The sequence below is a fragment of the Ptychodera flava genome, chromosome 8 (assembly GCF_041260155.1).
Source record: "Ptychodera flava strain L36383 chromosome 8, AS_Pfla_20210202, whole genome shotgun sequence".
Classification (NCBI taxonomy): Eukaryota; Metazoa; Hemichordata; class Enteropneusta; family Ptychoderidae; genus Ptychodera; species Ptychodera flava.
The window spans coordinates 6023251-6042245 of NC_091935.1; the positions used below are offsets into that span (position 1 = coordinate 6023251).

An 18995-nucleotide genomic window follows, 5' to 3' on the forward strand; every position below is an offset into this window, starting at 1 on the left:
TATTTAGAGCAACTGAACTTTCCTAACCTAGGGTCACACATACCAGCAAAAGTGCAGCAATGCAATGCTTCCCATAGACATATATTTTAATTCTTTACAATGATCACAAAACTAATTTTAACTTGCAAAAAGACACAGTTTAGACAGAAAGTCTAAACACATTTGTCTAGACTAAATTGACCAACAGCGCCCACAGCCAAGATTTTGCTCAAATCTGTCTACTTCTACAAAATATTATTCATGAATGAGCCATACTTTTGGAACATATTTTGTAAATGTGTAAACAAAGTTCGCCTAGCATTTGAACCTTTGACCCTTTGACCCTACAATGCTCACAGTGCACAGAGTGGTTTAAGGATGTTGATTCAATGATGACAGTGACATTAATTTTGACTCACTAATTTGATGAAATCATTGACATTTAGCTGACATTGGGGGCAGGGGAGGTTTTAAGTTATGTAACGCAATTAATCTTCAACCCTAACAACCCAATCATACGAAGAACTTAATAAAGTTGATTAAAAATCAAATTTACAGTAATTCATACAAATAGCTGGATCTTTGTGACTAAACACATTGTGGAGGCCATATATATGAAAAGATCTGCAAGGCCGGGGCCAACATTTCAATTCCACGCAAAGATATCAGCATCTTTCATGGGCACGCAGCAAGTCTGAAGGTGGTGTCTGTAGCAAAGGCAACAGCCGGGCAGGATAGCGAAGCAGAGAGTTGTACAACATAAGCAACAGACTACACGCTTCTTATCAACAACATTAGATGTAGTGGAAACATCAGGTTTGAAATGTTGAAAACACAATTGAAACATTGTTTTCACAAGTTTGATAATGGATACTGTGTCTTTTGTTCAATGAGACATGGGTAGCAATCTGTGACTACAATAGCATGGGATGAGATACAGGTTACAGTATACACATATTGACTGGCCATGAGGGTAACACCATATGTCTGTGGTCACCCCCAAAAACAGTGTTTTGGAGGTGACTTTGTAATACAGGCTCGAGGGGTTACAGACCTATGCTGTTACCCTAATGGTCAGTCAATATATGTTTTATAACACACCTCATTCAGTTCTTCAGAAAGTAGGATAAACCGAGAAATTTCTGGACTATCATTTCACAAGGCCACAGACAACACCTTTCTTTACATTCTTGTTTCCACATGCGCAAATGTTGTTTTTGAAGTTAGCAGGCATCAGTTGTCAGAACTGACGCCTGGCAGGCAGTTCCGACAAATGAACCTGATAACGTCTTTTAGGTGGATCAGCAGATTCCACATGACTATCATTTGACAAATCAGAACACAGACTGTGAATGAGGTGTGTTATAATATTTATTGTACATGGTGTTGAACTATATATAGAGAGCAACAGTAGCTTACCATAAGTTTACAAGAACACAATACTGCATCTACACGCTGCAACTGAGAAAAGCTTGTTTTGTTTTTGAAAATTACAAAACAGAACAAAAACAAGATGACAGTGTAGTCGTGAGTGGTAGGGATGTTGTTTGTGTTGTGCAGACAACTTACTTTGTTTTGCATTGTTTGTTGTTGATGTATTACCCTGAGCTAGCGCGCTAGGTGTAGGGTCAGGAAGGAGATACTTCCTGTGGCAGCCATTGATCTGAAATGGTACAGAATCAAGAAAAAGCTTGAAAAAATAAAACACATGGACAAAATGTGACGATGACTATTCAAGCAGAAGCAATGTACATGTTAAAGCGTGTAAAGTAGTTAAAAATTTGGTTACAATTTAGGTGTAACAAGATTTACATCAGCAAGGCAACTTCACTTTCGCTCACTCCTTCCCCTTCTCTGAACTTGTACTTGAAATGGCCCATCTGCAATCATTCTACAAGCCGGGAACATTCCATTCCAAATCTCGCAGACAGGGTATCAGTGATGTGTCTTTGTCGTGTGGGAACCAAAGTGACAGATCCACTGTGACAGAGAGTTGTTTAAACTTTCTGAGTTCAATATACTTTTCCCCTTGCTGTATGTGAATAATTGACATTTTGCACGTATATTGAAACCTGTAATCTCAGCACATTTCTATCACACACAGATTTGCCGAGTGAAATGTCAGAAGCCATACAGAATTTACTTGCGTATTACAGCATCTATGCGGACTACTCCTTCCGGAAGCATACGACTTCCAGGAAAATGATAATCGCTTTTGTTATTGCACTGGCATATCAAACTAGCACTGATGCTGAAATTTTATATTTTTACGCGCTACCTGGTGGGCGGTGAGATTTTGCTATTCTGCTGCTCAATCATGAAAGCCATGTGATATGCATGTATACTGTCCTATCATATTGTACAGTTAAAGATGGCTTAGCAGAGCCTCATTGGAAACAGACAAACAAATCAAACTAAATGTGTATAGAGACCCAGTTGTGGAGTGACGGTGATAGAAATTGCCCATAAATGACCCACAAGGTGTTAATGACTTCCTACGCCGATACAAAAGTTCAGAAAAATTTCAAACAGGCCGAAAAATCACCTTAGGAGATACACTCACTGACTACTTTCAGCTGGTGATTATTCCCTCATTTCACTACAGATGCAAAATTAACATATCTGATCACCAAGCTACGGAAACTGACAGCAAATTTTGAACAATAAGAGGTCAGCATAAACACCTTGAGCAAATTTTGATACTTTTGATATTCTCACAGGCCTTTGTAACATACAGGTTTCAATGTAAATTTCATATTTTGCATAGAAATTCTGAGCATTCCGTCAGACAAATGAGTTTTACTGTCACAATGATTTATTTAGCAAAGAGCCTATGATCCGACTTGTTTATACTTGTTTGGACATGTTACAGTGTTGCACACGATAAAAATGAAATTTGAAAAAGTTGACTGTTCATCACAATACGAGAAAAAGCGACACAAACAATGCCAGCTGAAAATAATACATCATGAATACAATATACAACAGGATGTTGTTGCCCTGGAGAAGAAAGAAAGCTGGGTTTTGTTCACATACATGAAAACATTTTTGGAATACTTTAATGTGTCCTTTAGTATTGAAGAAACAAGAAAATACTTGCAGAGTGTTGAGAGAACAATACACATTAATTTCACATACATGCATTATGACTCAGAGAACCAGAGAAGAATGGCATAGAATAAAGACAAAAGTAGAGAAATCAAAGCTTTGCAATAAATGTGGCGACACAGGAACTGATATGCTATGTTATGTTAGTGGCCCTTGTCTAAATGTAAATTATGATGAAGGTGACCCAGAGTCATCAACCTCTTCTACAACGTCCTCTGACAACGTCAGTGGTAAGACTTACTTGACAGAAAAGAGAATTGACTGCCCATGCAAGAAGAAAAATTAGTTTGTCTGTTTCGATATGTGTTACATCAGTCATCTCATAAATCATGTATCGAAAGATTTATATACGGTAGTATTTCAATCTTGGATACGGTGAATGAAAAAACTGATAATTTCTGAGTTTTACGTAACTGTAGGCTTAAAATCAAAACAAAATCAAACAGTTGACTGACAACATCGAAGTGATACTAAAGTATCAAAGTAAACTCATGTGTTTAATACTTGTCAAACTTCACCAGTTTGATCTTAAGTTATTGTTTCAGTATTATTTCAAAATCATTGTCACATAAACATTGAAAACAGACTGGCAGTTAATCATGAGCACGGAGTACATTTCCTCATTTTTAAATCATGTACTTTCACTTCTGTCACAAGTTCATAAAATATTCTTGAATATATTTTCCAACATAAGATTGGAGCATCTGAAAAAGTAATAAACAAATTTTGATATTTTTTTTATATTTAAGTTAACTTTTAATATAAATTTCAATTTTCACATGAAAGTTTTACATTTTGAAATTTTTGTATTCTGTATTCTCAACCCTGTTTATAATATATCTACCACTTCTATAAATTGCATAATACTGTACTTAAAAGATATTGTGGCTTGGTAGTTATGTGACTTTGATTGAAACAAAATCAAAAGGGTTTTTTTAACTAAATGTTCAGGAAATGTCTTTTAGAAACTTTAAGTGAGTGCCTACAAGGACATGCAAAATCAGGGAAATATAGGAAGAGAAGGCGCATATTACAATAATTTTCCCCATGATTTATCAAGGACATGCACAATCTTTCAGGTTTTGCAGTACCATTACTGTGAGTCCAACAACCATAGACTTCAGTCAAGAGTGTAGCAATGAAAACACAGTATTCCTTGAGTGTTTCTGCTTTTATGGACTTAAAAATTCAGTTGTACTATTTGGAGGATTAGGAAAACCTTTTCAGGTCTGACTTTCTGGCAATGTACATCTAAATAACCCTGATATACGAGGATTCAAACCTAAGAGGGGCAAACATAATGACATGGATATTGTTAACACAAGTGATCACGGAATAAGGTGTAACTTCCAGACTCACTCGGGCCATCATTGCACTGAATATTTGATGTCCAGTTTGTCCAGGCGTGCAGAAAGAGATGGTCACTTTGCCGCCGCAGATCTCCCTGCCTTGTAACGAACTGTGAACTGTCTCGGCATCTTCTGATTTGTCAAACTCTACCACTGCAAACGTTGTTTCATCTTTGATCCCAATTGCAACCTGTGATGGTTTGTAGAAATAAACAGCCAACAGTGAGAAAGCCTGTGTTAACTTTGTTGTTACAACTACAAGACTTGAACTGGTACTTTTGACCCTCTAAGTCAAAACGTGTCACAATATATCTGTATTCTAATTTTATCTCTCTTCCCGATGACATTAGACTAGAAAATGTTGAAATGTTTTTCATCAGAGTTTATTTGTTGTCTGATGAAAGATGGAACAAAACAACAAAGCTTTTTACAGAAAAAAATAATCATATCCATTGACATTTTGATACTAAGGTAATATGTCGCTCAACAAAGAGCTTTAAACTTTGTTCAAATTTTCCAAAGGAAAACTATAAACTCTTTTCTTTCAAATTCAAGAATAAAATCAGGGGTTACCTTGCAAATTTTGAAACTATACAGAAACAGATTATCTAGCATTCCCTGACAGTTGAAATTCCAAATTGCTACTACACCCTGTGGTAGCTCTACAGGGGGAAAATTGAAGTTTTGATTTTCACAAAAACAGGATAGTGGAAATTTTTATGTAAGCCACAGGCTTTAGAGTGAGTCTACACAAGACGCATGACAGAAAAGTGTTGTGAAAATTTAATTATTCCCAACACCTATTTCACATTTAGGTACGATGCGCCTCAAATTGAAAGATTAACACTTCCGCTCAAACTTTCCATAAGGAAAATTTAAACCAGTTTCTTTCGAGATCGAGAATAAAAATCAGGGGCCACTGCACAAAATATGGCACAAGAGAATCAACCAATATGTGTATTGATACTTGAAATTCAAAATGGCAGCCACACCTGTGTTAACTCTATGAGGACAAATAAAATTTTCCATTTTCACAAAATTAAGCCGATGAAAACTTTATTTACCCCATGAGCTTCAAAGTGAGCCCCAACAAAGTGATAGACTAAAAGTGTATTGTAAATATTTGAGCCAAACGATATGTCCGTAAGGTGCATTCTTCCTTAACCCTTTCACCCCCAGTTCCCTGTGTACAGGTCCAACTTTACCATAGAAAACAATGGATTTGGGACAAACCATTATGGTGAAAGGGTTAAAACCATTCAAAACATAAGCTCTAGTTCCTCTTGTTGTGTCACTTGTAACACATCTATCAATTTACGTATCCATAGTATTTCTGTGACATTCAACTAGTCTACATCACAACCCTCTATACCATGGCATGATGAACTGCCAAACACTGCATTTGGAATCAATTCACAAAGTGCAGTTGTTTACAGTAATCTTGTTATCCAAAATAAGAATGAAGATAACATGACATACAGACTGTGTTGGCCAGCCAACGTCTACTTTTTGTTTTCAGAAAACTGTACTGAGTGGAAATGAGAAAAATAATGTAATTGATAAATGGGATAAAAATCCAAATATAATATCAAAAGATGTATCTACTATCATTCTGACTGTCATTGATAATCATTAAAAATTTATCTTTTGTTGATTTCATTCAAAGTGTGATATGGAAATGATACATTTGCGTCATTTTCAATTATGTTTCCATTTCTACAAGGACGAAGAGAATAATGCCAAAATCAGTAGACACAATTATACGAATCAAATACAAAACAATTATTACCGCTGTAAAACTGTTTTTCAAAGACTGGTACTTTGACCAATGAGGAATATGCTTGGAGACACAGACTCGGCTCCCTACATGTAATTCATCAGTCTCAGAGTAGGTTAATAAGAAATCTGACGATTCACACCTTGGAGGGTCGATGATCCATCATGCAAAACATCCCCGGTGTCACTTGACACCTTTGAATAACGAAAGCGCATCACATCGCCCAACTCCTACGCTCTCATCAGACTTGATAAGTAGGGCATTTGTTGGCAACGGGAGGAACAGATGTTGTCGTCTCTAGGATGATGGCTACATTTTGTAAAAGCTGTTGCACTCAAAGTTCAACAAAATCATGCATTTTGAATAATGACAGAGTACAAGTGCCTTAAGATAGAAACGTGTTCAATGCAGACTTCACATCACATTTACGTTTCTGTCATTTTTGACTATGTGAATTGATGCGTGGAGGAAGTTCAACTTTCCCTTTTTATTCCTTTTTGAGCAGTTTTTGTTGTTGTTGTTTTATTGGGGGGGGAGGAATAACTAAGGAACATTCTACAGTTTTACAGGTTTACAGCAAAAGACAGATTTGGCTTCATAGGTAAAAAATCAATAGCGAGAAATAGCATTTGCATTTGATTTTCATGTTACTAGTTGAGTGTTCAATGAAACTCCCAAAGGACGTGAAAGTGTCACCATATTAGGAAAACCTTTAAGCTTAGATAAAAAAGTGACAATTTTCTTTATCAAGTTCTGCTTTATTATTTTATCACGCAGAAGGAAATTACTGCATTTGTCATCATATCATCATATTTGGACAATACTGTTAGTCATCATGTTTCTTGTGAAATCTTTCTCTGCATGATTGCTAAAGGGCACGGATCATCATGTGTGCAGGTGTAAAATCCTCTGTTTACATGCAATTATTTCACCCACACGCCATTTGCAGCTTCTTATCAAGAATCAATGTGATGCGACAGTGAGTATAGAACTTGGCAAATATAAGAAGTTGTCCTATTTGCCATTGATAAAATATTGGAAATTTTATTTCTTAAAACCATAGTGAATATAAATATTAAATTTCCAAAATACAGGGGCAAAATGCACAGCTGTGTCTACTCTCCTCTCACAACGACATGAGCAGGTGTTTGTTTCAGCCAAGATGAAGCTACTTGTCATGGATAGCCAGATCAAACTGTGCATAAGGGGTCAATCATTTCATTTCAGAGGGGGAGGGGGACTGTAGGAAATGCGTATGGTAATAATTTTTTTCACCCATCCTGGCAGCAAATTTTCTTTTCCAAAGGTTACCTTGAAAGAATTTTATTTGTTGAGTGGTCAGTTTTTTTTTTTTTAATCCTCCAGCTCCCCCTCCCCCAAAATCAAGAGGTCCAGCCATGACTAATTTGCACTGTAAGCTTACAAGAAAACACCTGTATCTTGACATTTTACCTGATACCAATTTTTTCATAAACAAGTCATCGTTGATGACACAGTCCCCACTTGTTAATGGGTGCTTTGATTACAGGTCCTCAGAGAGGATAGAGTCCTCTTCATTAGGTCTGTGATAAAAATACTTTTGAATAAATTTGCTTGATACATGTCTGAGTTGTAGTTCAGGACATGAAAAAATCGTAATAAAATGGCCACATGGTGGCCATATTGGATCGAATCACAAAACAAATCAATGTGCATATGTATGACACAGGTCAATGTCCTTGTACCAACTTTGATTAAAATCGGTTGAAATATGCCTGAGTTATGGCTTTGTACATGAAAAAATCATAACAAAATGGCCGCACAGCAGCCATATTGGATCGTATCACAAAACAATTAACATGCATATGTATGCCATTGGTCAATCTCCTTGTACCAACTTTGAATAAATTTGCTTGATACATGTCTGAGTTATGGTTCTGGACATGAAAAAACGTAATAAACTGGCAACATGGCGGCCATATTGGATCGTATCACATAACAAGTCAATGTGCATATGTATGACATTGGTCGATGTCCTTGTACCAAGTTTGAATAAAATTGGTTGAGATATGCCTGAGTTATGGCTCTGTACATGAAAAAATCGTAACAAAATGGCCGCACGGCGGCCATCAGGGTTCGACATTCACGCTGGCCCACTATCCCGAGTCTAGTAACTTTTTTTAAGGACTAGTAAAATTATTTTGTTGCAAGTCCGACGGGATAGTGACTTTTCGATAAGTAGCTTTTGGTTTAAACTGCAAATAAATACGATCTACTGATCGTCAGCAACTTCGAAGTGCGCGGCCATTGAAAAACTACTGCGCCGGTGTTTTCACGCAGATAGTGTACATGGCCGGTGGCAATGCTGGTGGCGCTGTATGGGGTGCGCACTATGCAATGCGCATAGTTCAATGGCGTCGTCCATTCCGTTTGCTCGCAACTACTCGCACGATCTATTTTCAGCTCTGATTTTTTACTAATGATGGAACGTCTTTTGGTTGGCTATACTCCCCCGGCTGTCAAAAAGGCACGATCTACAGTAGAGGTACGTCGAAGAAACAAGTGCTACGATGATAACGTCCGGGTACGTGAATTTCAGGAGGCTTGGAAAACGAAATACACTTGGCTGTCCTATTTTGTCAGTAATGGTAAGGGGAAAATGTACTGCGAGGTTTGTCGAAAATTTGACGCTGTGGGCACCTTTGTGACGGGATGTTCGAATTTTAAACTAGATTCTGTTAAGGCACATGCCATCTCAGTTACTCATAGCAGGAATGTTGGTAAGCTGGAAGCCAAGCAGGCGAAACCTGGCGAGACTCTGGCCGATAAAATTATTCTATCTTTGAATAAAGAGGTTGTCAGCAGACTGGTTGTTCTCTTCAAAACGTCACATGCTCTCGCTAAACATGGCAGACCATTTTCCGATTTTCCTTGGTTGCGTGACTTAGATGAAGCAAAAGGTTTGAATGTCGGGTCCACGTATAGAAATGACAAAAGGGCACGAGAATTTGTTTCTGCTATAGCCGATTGACAGTTCTACCATGTTTGACATTGACTTTCTTCAGTGGCTAGGATACTAGTCAGCAACAGTTGACTCCTAAATGTAAATGATATGTTTCTGTAAGTGCTGAGAGTTTTGCTTTAATGTGAAATAAAACATTTTTCGAACAACAAGTTATTGCCTAGTTATGTCATGAGACTTTCAGACGGGACTACCAAATCTTTTGCAGGACCACTGAATTAAACATTTTACTGGTCCTGCGGGATAGTGATCATTTTACACGAATGTCGAACCCTGGCCATATTGGATCATATCAGAAAACAAATTGATGTGCATGGCTATGACATTGGTCAATGTCCTTGTACCAACTTTGAATAAAATCTGTAGAAACAAGCCTGAGTAATGGCTCTGTACATGAAAAAATCATAATAAAATGGCCGCCTTGCGGCCATATTGGATCGTATCACAAAACAAATTGACGTGCATATCTATGACATTGGTCAATGTCCTTGTACCAATTTTGAATAAAATCGGTTGAGATATGCCTGAGTTATGGCTCTGTACATGAAAAAATCGTAACAAAATGGCCGCACGGCGGCCATATTGGATCGTATCACAAAAAGAATTGACGTGCATATCTATGACATTGGTCAATGTCCTTGTACCAACTTTGAATAAAATCAGTTGAAACATGCCTGAATTATGGCTCTGTACATGAAAAAATCGTAATAAAATGGCCGCCTGGCAGCCATATTGGATCGTATCACAAAACAAATCGACGTGCATCTGTATGACATATGAAGTAATCCTTGTACCAAGTTTGAATGAAATTGCTTCAGGCATCTCTGAGATATCTGCGTGAACGGACGGACGCACGCACGCACGCACGCACGGACGCACGCACACACGCACGGACATGACCAAACCTATAAGTCCCCCAGACGGTGTCCGTGGGGACTAATAAAATGTTACTGGTGAATGTCATTGTGTAGAAATTGGATGACCTATAACCTTCACCCAGATACCCACCTTGCAAAATCTCGGGATGGCGTGCTGGCTGACAGCCTCCCTGAAATCCTTATCTGTAGTATCCTTTGGCAGGAATTCTACCAGCAGACACTTGGAGTGTAGGCTGGAGTAGGTGGTTAGACTGGGTACAGCCCAGTCGGTGTGAAGCAGCTTGTTGCCAAGTTTCTTGCAAGCCAGTTCATTCCTGGCTTTCAATGCTGATTCTGTTGACAAGAAGATAAAAAAAATACACGAAATGGGAAATTTCAGAGGATTTCATCTGAAGGATAGTGGTCCCAGTCTTGCTAACACTGAGGAGTTATTACAACTTATACTGGTTTCAAGATATCTTTAAAGATACAATGTAACAGATGACACACATACCAAGCAGGACTACAATAACTTTAAACATGTCTAAGATTGAGCCCAGTATTTCTAAGTCTTCTCATTCAGGGCCATGCATCATATCACTGTAATATATCTATAATGACTAGTCCTATAGCCTAAACATATAACCAGGATATATAGGAATTTTTATCTTTTTCAGTCCCATTTTCTCCAAGGTAATTTTTTACAAAGACAAGACTGAAGTTTTAGTACACACACAGCATGCTAAATTTTCAATAAAGTTGCAAATCTTTACTATATTCCACAAGTTCCATTTTGCTTGATATGTCATCCCTTCTCTGCAATGACAATCAACAGTACTACAAAATGGATTATTGTTCTGAAATATCAAATCAAATTTTCACTACTCAAGTTGGTTTGAACTTGAATTTCTCACATTTTCAGAGATGACGTGATAAGCACAACAAGGACAATTCACAAAGTTCAACTGCAGAGAAACCGATTAATTGTCCTACACGTATTTCTGAAAAGAACTGCATCAGCAGTGGTCCTATGCAAACACTCTAGTCTGCATTGATACTGTTGCAAAACTGCTACAAATAAATGACAAACAACTCATTATTTTTGGCATTCTTTTGATCTGCGTAATACCCATCATTCATTGGTAAATTATTACACACATCAGTCACAGATGTGGTCCTCGCTGTTGCCACATGACAATAGACATTTCAAACAAAGCTCAAGTCATTAGCGTGATTTCCAACAGCTGCTTGCCTTAGATGACTGACAAACACTATTTGTGTGAGATTCAAATCTGACTATGGGGTTATCGAGTGCTTTGAAATTCATTTGGACCCGCTGTAACACAAAAAATCTATTGTAACACTCTGAACTTGAAGGGAAACCAGCATGTCAATTTACAAATGTTTCAAATTCTTCTCTTTGGTATAACAATAAGTTAAAAACATACTGATAGTAATACATGTTGAAACACCATGTTTGTAATTATCAACACTGTCTGCGTGCGTGTACTTTTGGAATAGATTTTTAAATACACATATGGTCAGAAGGGGTGGTCAGATATGGCAAAAAATATCCACAGTTGGAAATTGTTGAAAATCCAACACCTATGTCTTATTTGCAAAATGAAGTTCATTAGATCTGAAAATGAAAAAAGTGTGACATTTTCATGGTGGCAAAAATTAGCATAAAGTTCACCAGATCTGAAATTGGAAAAAGTGTGACATTTTGGTGGCAAAATTTGCATACTCTACCTGCTTCCAGATAGAAAACACTTCTGTGTATAAAATCTTTGAAAGAAAGACAATTTGTATAGTCTATGTGGACTACATAACAGATCTAATGCTTAATTCCATTCAAGTATTTCAGAGGTTATGGAAAAGCTTAAGGTTCAAATAATTACAAAACATAGAGTGCAAATTTAATAATAGAAAGATAAACATCAATCTAAAAGAAGACTACTGAAAGAAAATATGATAATTCAGTTCGTCTCGATCCATACTTCTATCATTTTTTTCAGTTTTTGGCGAGTTGTTGCTCTAGAACTGTATGAAAGTATATGTAAATAACATTTCAAGTCGTTTCAGGAGTTTTTCGACAAAAGTAAACCATAGATACTTGAGAAAACATTTTCTCAAGGGTCTGAGTAAACCAAAGACCATGGGAAACCAGGATCAGTTCAGTAATAAGAGGCATCTTACACATTTCCTGTGCCTATGATACATACATATACAAACACAACTGAATATTTACAGCTTTCGTTCAATCGAGAGAAAAAAAGAAATCAGCTCACCTGTATTTTCGTACTCTACAAAGCCATAACCTTTACTGAGTCCTGTGTTCTCACTATAAATCAGGAAGCATCTGTGTACAATGCCAAATGAATTGACCAAGTCGTCAAACTCTCCATGGGTAAAATTTAAAGGAAGGTTCATGATACAGATAACCTCCAATGGTGGCATCCGTACCAGTATTTTGTTTTCCCTGTACACTGTGTTATTGAACTTTTTGATGACCTTGCTGGCTTCATCACCACTCTCTAATGACACTTGTGCTATTGACAAAAAAATAAAGTAGTCATGAGTTCTGTAGACAGGGTAAGGTATTTGAATATTGGTACAGTCTGTGTAATTATATTCATTTTTGAAACACGTTATGCGATAGCAAAACATTTGATTTTTTCTGTTGATATAAAGATAGTCAGTCATCTACAGGAATTTCCAGGTCTTAATGTGGATACATCATTTATTCTAAATAAGTTACATGTAAACATCATACAACACTGAAATAAACCATTTCACTGCAGTTTCCCTAACCATTCAAGCCTGGCGATAGTAGTTTATATGTGCCTGAGAAAAGCTTGAACCTATTTTCGCATTACACTTTTATTGTCATAAATGTGATGTAAATACTATATTTACAAGCAAGCAATAAAATACTGTAATTATTATTATTATTATTATTAATTAATATTATTATTATAAACAAATATGTGGGATAGTATCAGTAATATATGTAGTTTCTATTTGTGTGTATGTCAGTTTTTATTTGAAATGGTTTGAAAGGATGAATGACGTACACCATACATTTCTACATGCATTATTTACAGAACTAATTCATTACATTAAGTGTGACCAAAGGAACAAACAATTGAAAACAATAACTGAAAAGCATTATGATTAACATACACTGTTAGCAAACGCACAGGGGAAAGAACAGGCTGACAATATTAATTGCACATAGGGTAACATATTTTCACTTCAAGCTCAGATAAAACCCTCTCCATAAAGAAGAGGTACACAAGACAGTTTACATCTGTAGCCAATCTGTGGCATGTTCACCCCTGTGAATTAAATTTGCCTTGATGTCCTCAACTTGCACCCACTAAGCTCATTTATACAGTTTTGCATAAATTAATTAGACACATTGGAGCCTTTGTAGCAAATGAAATTTAAAATATTCACCCACTTGTCTCTACATATGTGCACTCAGGTCCAATCACTGAAATCCATGGAGGTTGGGTAACAGTAGTTAAATTAAGGTTTAATCAACTCCTGTACAAGTAAATCCAGTATTGAACCTTGTACTTTGTTTTTCTTACATCGATATCACTTGGCAAAGAAGCTACCACTCATAATATCAGAGTGTACCCTCCTTGGAATGGTACATGGGGTTCAATGACTGCATGTGACCTCACAAAACTAAAGTGTGATTCTTCACATGTTGTGGGTTACACTTCAATCACTTGACAACACACAATCCACAGTGCAATTGAAATCAATGTACATAACAAACAGGGTCTCTGAGGACGGCAATTGAGTTGAGTCTGCAGAACTGTTCATCTAGGCCAGGACTAATCACTGGAATTGTGTTCTCTGCAATCTCAATCCCAACAGTGGTAAATTACCTTTACCCTGTCACCCGATACCTAACCAGCAATCAACACATACTACTCAGCCACATCATCTTTCAGTATCAGGCCTGACTCCTTCACACCTACATCATGTGATCACTATGTTACATATTTTGTTTAATTTGCAGTCGATAAAGAGTGTAGGGTATAGCTAAGATACACAAATATTATGTTGTTGTAATACAATATTCACATACACTGATAACAAATAAAATTCTCTCTCTCTCTCTCTCTCTCTCTCTCTCTCTCTCTCTCTCTCTCTCTCTCTCTCTCTCTCTCTCTCTCTCTCTCCTCTCTCTCTCTCTCTCCTCCCTCCCTCCCTCCCTCCCTCCCTCCCACAACATGCTGTACTACTGGTAATTCATGCACCATGGCTTAGGCATATCTACCAAGCAACTTCACTAGTGTGATCACATAGAAACAAACTATTCACTGAATACCAGGTTGTAACCATATACAATTGCCCATATCATAACGACATGGATACATGTATTTATATTGAAAGAGTTAGACAGCCAGTGTGCAGAGATTATAGCAAACCTGAAAACTCATGTCACATCAGCTGAGCAGGGACACAAACATGCATTTGCACAAAAATCACCACAATTGTTTCATGAGAAGTACTTTTTGTACTTATTGTAGCAATTTACATGCAAATGGCAAAAGTGATACGGAAATTTTATTATTTTGCAAACATGGAATACTATATATGATATTTTTCAAAATAAATCCCTTGGCATCACATGGTTTAGGCAAGCCTGACTGACGTTTGCTTTCATGCAATTGTAACGTTGAGTGTAATCCATTGAGTGGCCAATCACAAAAGTCCTTTCCTGTCCTCTACAGAATACATTTCCAATTAATGTCGATGACAAGAACCTAAATTGTATGTTCTTTTACAAACGCAGGATATGACTGGCAAGTACAGTTTTTGCTATATTTCAATTTCTGAATGTGCTACAATCATCAAAAAAGTGTTGGTGAACATTTGTAACAGAAGTGTAATTAAGCAAACGATTACGATGCCCTCTGTCTTGCTTTCATTATAGTGAACAACTTCACAATTGTCAATCAAACGTTTCTCCCCTGAGTACTATGTGTAAATATACTTCATACATGCAGCAAAGTTTGACATGTATTTTGTTACCTATAGTATCAAGGTCATGACAGGACATTTCAATTTCAGTCTTGTCAGTAAATTTCAATATCAGAAGTACTGTTCTCTCATGTAAAATAGCTAATGTGTCAAGGTGACTTCAAACCCTTCATTATGAATCACAATTTTTTTTGGAAATTACTGACAAGCTACCAGTACAAATCAACACATATACTGCTTTTCTGACATTGACGTGTGCAGCATTCAAATGAGCTCAGATGAGTGGACGCACGCATGTATGTCTTTTTAAATTACAATTTATTTTCAAAAATGTAATCGCACATGTATAAGCATCAGCGGAAATCCACTTATAAAGTTTTTCATAAAAGCAAACCCATCGGCTTATAATTTGATTTAAAGTCTGATTTTAGCATATTCACTGGTAACCGGTGGGAAAAACAGGTCAGTCCATCTACCGCTGTGTTCCCTAGATTAATGTGTGACATAAAAAAAGGGTGAGCGAGTTTGGAAAATGGATGTGAAAATACGAGAAAAAAAGCAATGTTGTTGTTGAATGTAATTGGAAGTGATGTTTTTCTTTTTGAGTCACAGTTCTGAAAGGTCAACATGCTGGCATGTGTTCAGCATGGATAAAATCTAGCACAAGTCACATATATTGGATGTCTTTGTAAGGTTTGAAGCAAGATTATAAATGTAAAAGATAAGATGCTTATCTACATTGAGTGAGAACTGTTCTGAGATGAGACCCATTGACAATCAACATTTCAATCCTTTCATCCCACATACAGTATGTATGTACCTTGTACTCCCCTGCCATGCAATGACGTGATAGAAATTTCATTATTGAGGAAATACCAAATATAACACAGAATATCAGTTTAATATCTTGATAGTTCAGTAGCTTTACTTAGCTGTCTGTGTGCACAAGGAAGCAGCTGAAATTTAATCCGTGTTTTCCCACATCGCCTGTGGGAAAATATTAATAACATCTCCGCAACACAACATTATTCTTGATTTGTGTTTCCGAGTAGCAAGATCAGTAGGCTTAAAAGTGGCACTACTGACATCACCTGAAGAAATCAAACATTTCTTGGGTTATTAAGGTAGCGGTAAAGGCTAGAGCGTCAGTTATAAACTTCAATAAAACTATAAAAACATAAAAGTAGTCAACAGTCTCTGTGGAATAAAAAAACCCAGACATTTGGGCACAAAGGCATTGCAGAGTTATAGCCCGTTGAAACTTCTGAAAAACTGACCAAATAAGAGTAAGTTGGGGAGTCCTTAGTGTATTAACTATGGTAGAGGTCCCCTAGCTTTTAAAAAAATGTTTGAAAAGGGAAAGTCATTTTTTACTGTTTTTTAGGAAAGTTTGACAAGGCAGTGCTTGCATTCAGAATGCGTGACTGCTATTATAAATGCATTTTTAGATTCTTTGAGTGTCAAAGAGGTGTCAAAAGTGAGATTAACCAAAAAGACTGCTCTTTGACTTCAAAAGAGGGGTGCAAATATGGCTTGTTTTCAACAATTTTGACAGAATAACAGTTTTCCTACATAATTTTATACCAATAAAATCCAACCTTTGAAATGAGATATGGACATGGAATTTTTACAGCCTATTAACAAGGTTACAGATAAGATTTGTACGGCACAATTTTCCTGTATTTGAAGTACTTTTTGAAAAATCACATTTTGAAATTTGAAAGAATTTTTAATAATTTTTTGATATGTAAACCCATGTAAAATCATAAAAACAAATTTTATTTACAAATCCTGCCGTACAAATCTTACAATTAATAGTGTCAACATATTTATAACTAATTTGGTAATATTAATTTATTATTAAATTCAAAGATGCAAAAAAATATGAAAAATTAAATTTTAATATTGATTGGTGTCATATTTCAAAATCATGGCTACAAATATACAATTTTTATATTCTTTGGAGAAAGTATTAACTAAGGGAGTTATCCTGAAAATTTGAACTAAATATCTTGATTCTAACACTTGAAACTTGACATTAACTCTGAGAAAAGAATTGGTGCAAAAATAGCCTTTACCGCTACCTTAAGAATGCTTCCATAGGCTATGTCTGTACTGCATTAAATTAAAAATCTCGAGACACGTAATACCAGGCTGAGACGGAGTGATGAAAAAGTGCAAAAATGAAAAAAATGCAACCTAGCAACAGCACAGACAGTTGCTACGTCTACAGCTCTTAAATTTTCCTCTCCATCTTTGGTGGCTATGGGAACCAAGACTGAGGTTTGCTGAGTAAGGGCAGTTTGTGGCGCCACGTACTACTTGACACCTTACATGCAGGGCTTCCACACATATTAATTTCTCAGAAGACTCTTCGCCAAGGCACTTTCTTTTTTGCAGCAGCACGAAGAATAAAAGCCCATCTCATCGTCATATGACATTTTCAAACAAGTACGCGGTACTGGGGAAAAGCTCTCGGCATATGGATTACGGAGGATGAGAATAAGCTACTTTCAAGTGGAAAAGGAAAGTGCAATACTTGAGCACATGTTAAATTAGACACGTTACATTTCATATGGCAATGGTGGAATCATTGACGTTAAACTTTAACTCTGAAGTATGATGTATTACGGTAGTACACTATATTTCATTTCTGGACTGAATAACATCCATATTTTGATTTCACATCACTGTCACACTGACCAACAAATCCCCTTTTTTCGAGCTGCTATTTTAAATGACATTTGCTAGTGCTTGTCACATTCATTTGAAACAAACAAATGAATATAATTTTTCTTTTATGATATATATATATATATATATATATATATATATATATATATATATATATATATATATATATATATATATATATATATTCAAATTCTATTCAAATGACACAAGCTAGCTTATTTGAAACAAACCTGACACTTTTGTTTAATTAAAACAAAAAACAAATCACCACAGTTGCTATAAAAAACATTTTCAATGTAAATATGAGTTACTATATGACAAATCACAACGTGAAGATTTGTCATGTAATGGTAGGAAAAAGCCACACATTTTGTTTATTTTGTTGAGCATGTACTTTTTTATAATGAACAAGTCATCGTTGATGACACAGTCCCCACTTGTTAATGTGTATTTTGATTACAGGTCCTCAGAGAGGATAGAGTCCTCTTCATTAGGTCTGTGATAAAAATACTTTTGAATGAATTCGCTTGATACATGTCTGAGTTATGGTTCAGGACATGAAAAAAATCGTAACAAATGGTCGCACAGTGGCCATATTGGATCGCATCACAAAACAAATTGATGTGCATAGCTATGACATTGGTTGATGTCCTTGTACAACTTTGAATAAAATTGGTCGAAACATGCGGATATGCCTGAGAAATGGCTCTGTACATGAAAAATCGTAATAAAATGGCCGCCTGGCGGCCATATTGGATCGTATCACAAAACAGATTGACGTACATATGTATGACATAGATCAATGTCCTTGTACCAACTTTGAAAAAAATCGGTTGAGATGTGCCTGAGTTATGGCTCTGTACATGAAAAAATCGTAATAAAATGGCCGCCTGGCGGCCATTTTGGATCGTATCACAAAACAAATTGCCATGCACAGCTATGACATTTGTCAATAAGCTTGTACCAACTTTGAATAAAATCTGTTGAAACGTGCCTGAGTTATGACTCTGTACATGAAACAAACGTAATAAAATGGCCGCCTGGCGGCCATATTGGATCATATCACAAAACAAATTGACGTGCATATCTATGACATTGGTCAATGTCCTTGTACCAACTCTGAATAAAATCGGTCCAAACATGCCTGAGTAATGGCTCTGTACATGAAAAAATCGTAATAAAATGGCCGCCTGGCGGCCATATTGGATCGTATCACAAAACAA

General features: G+C 36.5%; 1 protein-coding gene across 2 annotated transcripts in view; it reads right to left on the reverse strand.

The window, feature by feature from the left end:
* Positions 1-18995, reverse strand: part of LOC139138288 (ribonucleoprotein PTB-binding 1-like) — a 56061-nt gene that overhangs the window by 20405 nt on the left and 16661 nt on the right. For both annotated transcript variants that reach the window (XM_070706600.1, XM_070706601.1), the window contains exons 3-6: positions 12363-12623; positions 10223-10425; positions 4447-4626; positions 1549-1642 (exon numbers count right to left, since the gene is read on the reverse strand). In XM_070706600.1, the coding sequence (XP_070562701.1) occupies positions 1549-1642; positions 4447-4626; positions 10223-10425; positions 12363-12623 (738 nt within the window). The remainder of the gene's footprint in view (positions 1-1548; positions 1643-4446; positions 4627-10222; positions 10426-12362; positions 12624-18995) is intronic.